A 10168-nucleotide genomic window follows, 5' to 3' on the forward strand; every position below is an offset into this window, starting at 1 on the left:
ATTTTCTATATATGTGGTGCTGGGGAATCGAACCCAGGGCCTCATGTATACGAGGCAAGCACTCTCGCCACTAGGCCATATCCCCAGCCCTGTCATTAAACTTTGATCCTCAGGATTCAGCCTCCTGAGTATCTAGGGTTATAGGTGTTAGCCCCTGGCACCCGGGTAAGTCTTGATTTTTTTTTTTCCTGTTCCTTGGGCTTGAACTCTGAGCCTGGATCCAGGAATAGCAGTCCCTGAGCTTTTTCTGCTCAAAGCGAGCGCTCTACCACTTGAGCCACAATGCTACTTCTGGCTTTTTTGTGTAGTTTATTGGAGATAAGAGTCTCATGGAATTTCCTGCCTGTGCTGGCTTCTAGTCACAATCCTCAGACCTCAGCCTCATGAATAGCTAGGAATATAGGTATGAGCCACCAATGCCTGGCTTTAAGTCTTGATTTTTAACTGGGCCTGGGACTTAGTTTCTTTAGATTCTTCTAGGTACATGTCTAGTACTTATTTGTTGTTAATTGATTATAATAAAATGTAATGTCTATGGTGGCAACAAGCCTAGAACACTTCCATGCCTTTGTGTTTTATCTAATAGCCACAAACAAGTACTTTTATATTAGATAATATTTTTTCTAAATGAGTATGTCATAGATAAGCTCTGTTTCTGCTCAGCCATTGACTGTTTTATTGTACTAGACTAAGTAAGGGTTTAGTAGTGGTTACCACTTCCTGTATTAGTTCCTTTGAATAGCCTAAATGAGAAAAACGTACTATTTTACAAGTACTGCAGAATAAAAATTCTGAGTCATGTTATTAGGCTTCAGCATAGATAGGGTTAGTTTTTTTTATTTTTCTGGCAATTTATGCAAACTTTCAACAGCAAGAAAAACACAAGTTTATTAGAATTTTGATATTTTTCTTGCTAACATCCTGCATAAATTAATTAGATTAGAAGAGATTTATTTTTTCTTCATGTGTGCATGGGAACTATAGACTTAGTTCAAGCCTAAGATTAAAAGAAAAGAAAAGAAATTTTATAAGCCTTGCAGGATCGTGTTCTGCTATTAATTTATAATTAATACTTCTTTGTTCTTCCAAATAGGATTTGATACTAGAATCCTGAAGAACAAGAGATTTAAAAGCAATAACATAGAAGGGAAATTTAGGGGTTGAATGGTGTGGTTTAAGTGGTAAGAGCATTTACAAAGTGATCAGCACCCTGAGTTCAATCTCTGGTACTGTGTTTTATTGATTGATTGATTGATTGATTGATTGATTGATTGCCAGTCCTGGGGCTTGGACTCAGGGCCTGAGCACTGTCCCTGGCTTCTCTTTGGCTCAAGGCTAGCACTCTGCCACTTGAGCCACAGCGCCACTTCTGGCCATTTTCTCTATATGTGGTGCTGGGGAATTGAACCCAGGGCCTCATGTATACGAGGCAAGCACTCTTGCCACTAGGCCATATCCCCAGCCCGTGGTACTGTGTTTTTTTTTAAAAAAAGAAAAGAATCATAGTTTTGATCTAATGGGAATTAAATCAGTCCATTTACTATGAATTTCTTTTTTGTTGTTGTCATAGGGCTTGAACAGGCCTTGGCACTGTCCCTGAGCTCTTCAGGTCAAGGCTAGGATTCTACCACTTTGAGCCACAGCTCCACTTCCGGTTTTCTGGAGGTTTTATACCTTTAAATGTGAATAATAATGGAACTTTCTTTGTAGAGTTCTTGCAGAGATCACATGAGTATGTCCTTTATGTAATGCAACTTCATTGTATTATTTATAACATGGATCCTTATCCTATGCATCATTTTTTGGCAGTATCTTGGATTTGGAACACCATCTAATCTGGGAAAAGGCAGGAGGGCTGCAGCTGCTGCAGACCTTGCTAATCGAAGTGGGGAATCAAATACTCATCAAGACATTGAAGAAAAAGATCGGTTATTGCGTCATGTGGAAGCCAGAGATCTGATTGAATTTGGCATGATTCCTGAGTTTGTGGGACGGTTGCCTGTGGTGGTTCCTTTGCATAGCCTAGATGAGAAAACACTTGTACAAATACTAACTGAGCCACGCAATGCTGTTATTCCTCAGTACCAGGCCTTATTCAGCATGGATAAGGTTAGGTTTCGTTTTTGTTCATATTTATGTTTTTCTTGCTATTGCAATGCTACACAAATTAGTTTAATAGATTAAAAAGAATCCTGGGGGCTGGGGATATGGCCTAGTGGCGAGAGAGCTTGCCTTGTATACATGAGGCCCTGGGTTCGATTCCCCAGCACCACATATACAGAAAATGGCCAGAAGTGGCGCTGTGGCTCAAGCGGCAGAGTGCTAGCCTTGAGCAAAAAGGAAGCCAGGGACAGTGCTCAGGCCCTGAGTCCAAGGCCCAGGACTGGCCAAAAAAAAAAAGAATCCTGCTTATCTCCAGTATCTATTCCTCATTAAGTATAGAAGTCTAGGAAGGCATACTGTGTTACATTAAGCATTTGAGAGCTTTTCTGGATTAAAATCACCATTGGAATATAAAATGCAGGGGGAAGGTCATTAATCTATCTCTACCCCAGCTAGCACAAAACACTAGATTGTCCTTTCAACTTTAGTATTGTAAATGCTTTTGTGACATACTATGTGCACATTCATATACTTTCATCTAAAGTTTTATTAGCTCCTATATCTTTGTCCTAGTAAAGACATCCACACAGCACATGTTTGGGTTTTATGATCCTAGTTAACATCTTCAAATATCAGTTTCCTTCTCTCTGTTGCCACTACACCAAGTACACCAAGTTACTCATCTTAGCATTTTTCACCTCAGCTCATGCATTTTATTCCTAATAGGTTTCCCTGTCTCAAGTCTGTCTCTCATCACTACCACCTTCACCGTGAATCATTTTTTAGTATTGAGCATGTATTAGCTCTTAATGTTTATTAAATAAGTATACACAGGCTGATTTTTAAAAATTTTTTTGGCCAGTCCTAGGGCTTGACGTTAGGGCCTGAGCACTGTTGTCCCTGGCTCCTTTTTGCGCAAGAGACTTTACCACTCTACCACTTGAGCCACAGCACCACTTCTGGCTATTTCTGTATATGTGGTGCTGAGGAATCGAACCCAGGACTTCATGTATGGGAGGCAAGCACTTTACCACGAGGCCATATTCCCAGCCCCCCATAAGCTGATTCTTTTACTCTCTTGCTTAAAATACATCAGTGCCTCTGAGTCTTACTCAGATAATCACATTGCTGGTCCTGGGCACCAGAGACATGCACTGGGCTTTTAAGTGTGTACAGATTCCACAAGTGTTGAAAGAAGTCCACCTCAACCCAGAAAACCTCTTCAAAGACTAAGAACAAACAGGAGATTCATACCATGGTACTGCTATCATGGCTTAATTGATAAAAGCAAGTGCTCATTGAAGGCAGAGTTATAAATAGCATCATTACTATTTGAACATGATAGGACCAGTCAAGACATACAGATGCTGAGCTTACCTTTGTGTCAAGGATCATTGAGTCACTTTAACCCTCTGAACTTATTTATCTGTAAAGTTGGACCTTTTTTCTCCCCATTTTAATTATAAACATTTCTAAGAAGAGTAATAATGATGATAGGTATCTATAGTTAGTAAATGTTGTATGATTATATAAGGAAAATACCAGGCATCATCTGAGTTTCTTTCCAATCTCTTTGTAGTGTGAACTGAATGTTACTGAGGATGCTTTGAAAGCCATAGCTAAATTGGCACTAGAACGAAAAACAGGTGCACGAGGCCTTCGGTCCATACTGGTAAGTTGACATTCTTCTTTTTTTTTTCCTCAGCCCAGACATTATTCTTTAAAAAAGGGTGTGTGTGGGGGGTGGGGGGAGGAGGGCTGGGAGTATGGCCTAGTGGCAAGAGTGCTTGCCCTGTATGAATGAAGCCCTGGGTTCAATTCCCCAGCACCACATATATAGAAAATGGCCAGAAGTGGCGCTGTGGCTCAAGTGGCAGAGTGCTAGCCTTGAGCAAAAAGAAGCCAGGGACAGGGCTCAGGCCCTGAGTCCAAGCCCCAGGCCTGGCAAAAAACAACAACAACAACAACAAAAAAAGGGTGGGGGGCACTAGGAATGTAGCTTAGTGGTAGAGTTCTTGCCTGGCATATACATGAAGCCCTGGGTTCAATTCCTCAGTACCACATACACAGAAAAGGCCAGAAGTGTCGCTGTGGTTCAAGTGGCAGAGTGCTAGCCTTGAGCAAAAAGAAGCCAGGGACAGTGCTCAGGCCCTGAGTTTAAGGCCCAGGACTGGCTTTTAAACAAAAGAAAGAAAGAAAACAAAACAATTAGGGTGTTTGCGCTGTACAAAGAGGGATTTCATTGTAACATTTCCAAAGCAGGTATATTCCAGTCCGTCTTTCCCCAGAAGTAGGCTATTTCTTTGTGTTTGTTTTTTTTGTTGTTGTTGTTGTTTTTTGTTTTGCCAGTCCTGGTGCTTGAACTCAGGGCCTGAGCACTGTCCCTGGCTTTTTTTTGCTCAAGGCTAGCATTCTACCACTTGAGCCACAGTACCACTTCCAGCCTTTTCTATATATGTGGTGCTGAGGAATTGAACCCAGAGAGGGCTTCATGGATACAAGGCGAGCACTTTACCACTAGGCCATATTCCCAGCTCCTTGGTGTGAGTTTTGAGAATATTAAACTCCCTTTGTAGTTTTGTTGTTTTGTGCTGGTCCTGGGTCTTGGGTACTGTCCCTAATCTTTTTTTTTTGGCCAGTCCTGGGCCTTGGACTCAGGGCCTGAGCACTGTCCCTGGCTTCTTCCCGCTCAAGGCTAGCACTCTGCCACTTGAGCCACAGCGCCGCTTCTGGCCGTTTTTTCTGTATATGTGGTGCTGGGGAATCGAACCTAGGGCCTCGTGTATCCGAGGCAGGCACTCTTGCCACTAGGCTATATCCCCAGCCCTGTCCCTGATCTTTTTGTGCTCACAATTTGTGCTCTACTACTTGAGCCTCAGCTCCACCTTTGGGTTTTTTGATGATTAATTGGAAATAAGAGTCTCACCTACTTTCCTGCCTGGGCTGGCTTTGAACCATGATCATCAGACCTTACTCAGACTGCTGAGTAGCTAAGATTATAGACATGAGCTACCAGCACCTGGCCCTGTTTTTCTTCTAGAAATATATGAAGAAAATGGATTTAAAGCTTTTTAATTTTTGGGGTGTGTGTGTGTGTGTGTGTGTGTGTGTGTGTTGAAGGGGCATAGAGTATCTCACTGATTTTATTTTTCCTTTTAAGGTATTTTGTAGCTAGCATTTGTAGGTAAGTGGTGAGAATGTGTCTAGCATACATTAAAACCTGAGTTCAATTCACAGCATCAAATAGCAAAAACAAAAAGAAACTTCCGCATAATGGATTAATGAGTAGAGAAAACCAGGATCTTGGAAGGGAAAATTAAGGCATGGGATTTGGCCCATGTCTAGAGCCCTTTCTCAGATTGTATGGGTACCCTAAGGTATTGTGAGGTATTGTGATTGGTGGCTAGAGATTTGTTTTTCTGTTGGTTGTGGGGCATTGTCCCTGAGCTTTTTTGCTCAGAGTGAACACTCTACCACTTGAGTCACGGTGCCACTTCCAGCTCTTTTGAGTAGTTTATTGGAGATAAGAGTCTCCAAGTTTCCCTCCCGGGCTGACTTCAAACCATCCTCAGATCTCAGCCACTTGCGTAGCTAGCATTACAGGCGTACACCTAGGTCAGTATTTCTTGTTTAATACATTTTCTTGGCCTATAGAAATTTATTTTGTATTTGATCTGTTTCCCATGGAAATAATTTTTATCTTTTTAGGAAAAGCTGTTACTAGAACCAATGTTTGAAGTTCCCAATTCTGATATTGTGTGTGTGGAGGTTGACAAAGACGTAGTAGAAGGAAAAAAGGAACCAGGATACATTCGGTAAAGTATATTTCTAGCAAGAACAGATCTAAAATTTAAGAGCCTTATTGCATATTACTAGAGTTTCCTGGCCTATCATTTTGAAATTACATAATGATTCTAATGTTGTAAGAGAAATAACCATCTCATGAATTTTCTATAGAAAAATCTAATTGGGGTTTATAATATTTTGTGAATCTTTCTGGACTGTGATCTTCAAAACTAGCCATCACTTAGGTCAAAAGAAACATAAAAATAGTCAGAATAAGAGATTAAGCTGAGCATCCATGGTTCACACCTATAATTCTAGCTACTTGGTAGGCTTTGACCTAGAGAATCATAGTTCCAAGCCAGCCTGGGCAGAAAAGTCTTCAAGACTCCCATCTCCAGTTAACCAGCAAAATGCCAGACTAAAGGTCTAGCTCAAGTAGTGGAGTGCCAGCAATGAGTAAGCAAGCAGAGTAAGAGCTTGAGGTCCTACTTCACACCTAGTACCAACACATACACACACATACACACACACACACACACACACACGTAAAAGCATAGCAGTTAACAAATTCCACTTACCTTCCACTGCTTTACTTAGAGCTAGTAAAAATACCTTAGGGTCATATGGTCTATTTCAGCTACTTAAAACTTACTTGATAGCACAAAAGCAGCCACAGAAAACATGTAGAGAGAGGTGCATGTCATCAGCATTGGTAAAAACAGGCAGGGGACTGAGTTTAGTTTATAAGTTATAGTTTATTTGAGAAATACATTATTACGGAAAATGTTGGGAACTGTACCTGTAACACTCCTGTAATTCTCCATATTTTATCACTAATTAATCTGAATATTAAAAATCATCTTAATATTCCTTATTTTTGTGGATGTTTTAGCTAAGGGATTAATTTACTATTTGAATGTAGAAATCATGTTTACTTCTTATTGGGGGGGTGGTCATCATGGGCCTTGAACTCTGGGCCTAGGCGCTGTCCCTGAGCTCTTCAGCTCAAGGCTAATGCCCTACCACTTAGCTAAGCCACAGGGTCACAGGGCCAATTCCAGTTTTCTAGTGGCTAATTGTAGATAAGAGTCTCATGGACTTTCCTACCAGGGCTGGCTTTGAACCTCTCTCCTCAGATCCCAGCCTCCTGAGTAGCTAGGATGACGGGTGTGAGCCACCAACGCCTGGCCATGTTTGCTTCTAATTTTTATTTAAGAAACAAGCAAACATGAAACAATCTTTTCTTTCTAGAACTCCAGCAAAAGAATCATCTGAAGAGGAGTATGACTCTGGAGTTGAGGAAGATGGCTGGCCTCGCCAAGCAGACGCTGCAAACAGCTAAACCGTCAGACTCCTGTGCTGTATATAAAGCTTTTCCTTCTTTTGTGTAGGATCATAACTTTCTACAGTCTGACATTAAAGGCATTGAATCTATCTTGGATATCGTACATGGTCAGAAGCCTTTAGGATAAGAATAAGATCATGTATACTATAACATCACATTGATTTATACAGAAGACATTACGTGGACTTGAATGACAACAATATTTAGAGATAAAATGTACATTATCTTGGTTCAGTTTTTTTAAAAAATATGCTTTATCAAAATTCTTAGGAGTTCTTTAAGCAATGCAGGTATTGCAATAACTGTGGATTTTACAATAATGTTACTCTACAAATGGGAAAATAAATTCTTTAAAATCAAATATTGAGATACCATTCTTTAGTGCTACATTTTTCTACCCATATTAGTTTCCTGAAACCATTTAGAATTTTGTCTTAAAAATTGGACCAGGAAGTTCCATATTTAAATATTTTATGGAAAAATACCCTGCACCATATTTTGATTTATTTGCTTACCTATATTCTTAAGTCTTTTGGTAAATGCATGACACTAACTTCCCAACTGATACTGTTTTAAAAAAAAAAAGCCATTCTCTTGCTGACTTAATCTGACTTATTTACCAACTTTGAGCCATTTTGAGTACCTTGGGTGAATAGAAGGACTTAAAATCTGATTGAAATCTTCAGAGAAAAGACTAAACAACTAATTCTTTTAATAGCATGCTACATCTATCATAGCAAGAGCCATGTGCAGAACTAGATAAAATATCCTAATAGTGTACGCTTCTCCTAAAGTATTGAATTTGGTTTTTGTTTTGTCTCGGTGCTAGACATCTGTCTAATTCTTTGGCTTCCTAGAACATTAAAGAAAATCTGTTTTACTCTCAGCCACAGTGAATGAATGTGTTCACACTAACGTAAGTTACTAATCTTGGTAACACTGCAAAACTAAAAATAGGGGGTAGACTTAAAATTGTACCATCTGATTCTGTAAACACTATTCAGGTACCCTTGGAGCATTTCTCTTTCCTTCTGTAATACCAGTTTCTACATTATTCACTCAGCTCAATCAGTCTTGTTTGAAATGGTTTAAATGAGAATATCTTTTTGTATTCCTGTTTTTCTTTTGGAGCCTTGAGCTTTCCTTTTGCCCACTTTTTTTTTTTTAAGGAAACAAACCCTTAAGCTATTAAGAATCTCTAAATCTTGTTGAAGATTTAGCTTTGTGTGATAGACTAAAAGGAATGTGAGGTACCTCTTTATGGGTGGGATAGGACCAGAAATTTACTTGTGCAGTGTTTAAGCCTGACTACCATAGTAGCTTTCTCTAGTAATGGTTCAGAGTTCTCCTCATGAGGTCTTTCAGATTATAACTTTGTTCTCATAGCATCATTTTCCTTTTTGTAGAGTGAAAATTGGAGTAGTTTCTAAATAAAGAGCAATCTTTGAAAAATAGACTGGGAGACATTTTAGTCTTAAACTACATTTGGTTTTGGAAGTTGTTAACAAAGCCTAATTGATGTTTTTAAATCAAACACAACGGAGAATAACTACAATTTGTATCTTGGAATTTATGTTTGAATAAAACAAAGCTCAATGAAAGCTGTTGTGGTAATATGTCCATCCTGTAAGTAGTTGGACTAGCTGGAGCAGGGCCTTGCAATGTCTTCAGCCAGTGGCTTTATTCTAGGAACTGCTTAATCCTTGGTACTTCTGGCTCCCTCTAGTAAATGTTCCTAGTTATAGATTCTACCAAGTGTTATTAAAGATTATGTTAAAAATTTTTAAATACTTAAAATGCCAAACATAGAACTTGATACTAGGGACATAGACCAAACTTTTCAAGACCCTTACTAGTTTTGTAGGGAAAGCAAATAAACTTCAGTGCATTGTAGTGGTAAGTACCTCTGTGATAACTCAAATGGGTCTGGAACAAATAGGAATTTTCCAGGAAAGTGAGAAACCAAAATCTCACTATGAAAAACTAGGGAGAGGGTCTGGGAATGTGGCTCAGTGATAGAGTGCTTGCCTAGCAGTCATGAAGTCCTGGGTTCGATTCCTTAGCACCACATAAACAGAAACGGCTGGAAGTGGTGCTATGGCTCAAGTGGTAGAGTGCGAGCCTTGAACAAAAGAAGCCTGGGACAGTGCTCAGGCCCTGAGTTCAAGCCCCAGGTCTGGCAAAACAACCCAAAAACTAGGGATCCTCCAAGTTGATAAAAGGTAAGAACTGTGACTTGTTTTCACTCATTTTTATATTCTTTCCCTGTATCCAGTTGAAGATATTTCATGTTTCACTAAGAAATAGATGGGACTGCTCACTCCAATCTGCTAATCTAATCTCTTTTAGAACTGAAGGACTCTGTTACCAAATCTTTACTTATGCCCTTGGTCCCTCCATTCCCTCTCTCAAGTCCCTTAGTTCTTTGGTTATTGACTCTATTACATCACTTTAAGCCTTCCTAGTGAATCATCCCAGTAGCATCTAAAATTTGTTCTATATGCTGGGCACTGGTGGCGCATGCCTGTCATCCTAGATCACAGTTTGAAGCCAGCCCAGGCAGAAAACTCCATGAGCCTTATTTCCAATGAATTACTCAAAAATAAAAGCCAAAAGTGGCACTGTGGTTCAAGTGGTAGAGCATTAGCCTTGTTGAGCACAAAGAGGCTCAGGGACAGCACTCAGGCCCCGAGTTCAAGCTCCAGGACTGGCAAAAACAACGAAAACCAACCTTGTCCTTTAGCAAATTTTCAGGCTTGCTCATGTATCTTTCTAACTATACTGTAAGTCCACTCCACTAGGGTGAAGACCAAACTACTATAGTGTTTATATTTTGTGGTCCACAGTGTGTGTGTGTGTGTGTGTGTGTGTGTGTGTGTGTTTTAAAGAATCCCTTTGGTAGATGGCAGTGGTTCATGCTTATAATCCTAGCTA

The 10168-nt window shown here is 39.9% G+C and overlaps 1 protein-coding gene across 1 annotated transcript in view; it reads left to right on the forward strand.

Annotated features, from left to right (window-relative positions):
* Clpx (caseinolytic mitochondrial matrix peptidase chaperone subunit X) overlaps positions 1-8422 on the forward strand; it is a 31117-nt gene extending 22695 nt beyond the window's left edge. The window contains exons 11-14 of the mRNA XM_048332120.1: positions 1810-2109; positions 3683-3775; positions 5812-5918; positions 7141-8422. Of these exons, the coding sequence (XP_048188077.1) occupies positions 1810-2109; positions 3683-3775; positions 5812-5918; positions 7141-7231 (591 nt within the window). The 3' untranslated portion in view covers positions 7232-8422. The remainder of the gene's footprint in view (positions 1-1809; positions 2110-3682; positions 3776-5811; positions 5919-7140) is intronic.
* Positions 8423-10168: the final 1746 nt, after the last annotated feature.

Source organism: Perognathus longimembris, chromosome 23 (genome assembly GCF_023159225.1).
Source record: "Perognathus longimembris pacificus isolate PPM17 chromosome 23, ASM2315922v1, whole genome shotgun sequence".
Classification (NCBI taxonomy): Eukaryota; Metazoa; Chordata; class Mammalia; order Rodentia; family Heteromyidae; genus Perognathus; species Perognathus longimembris.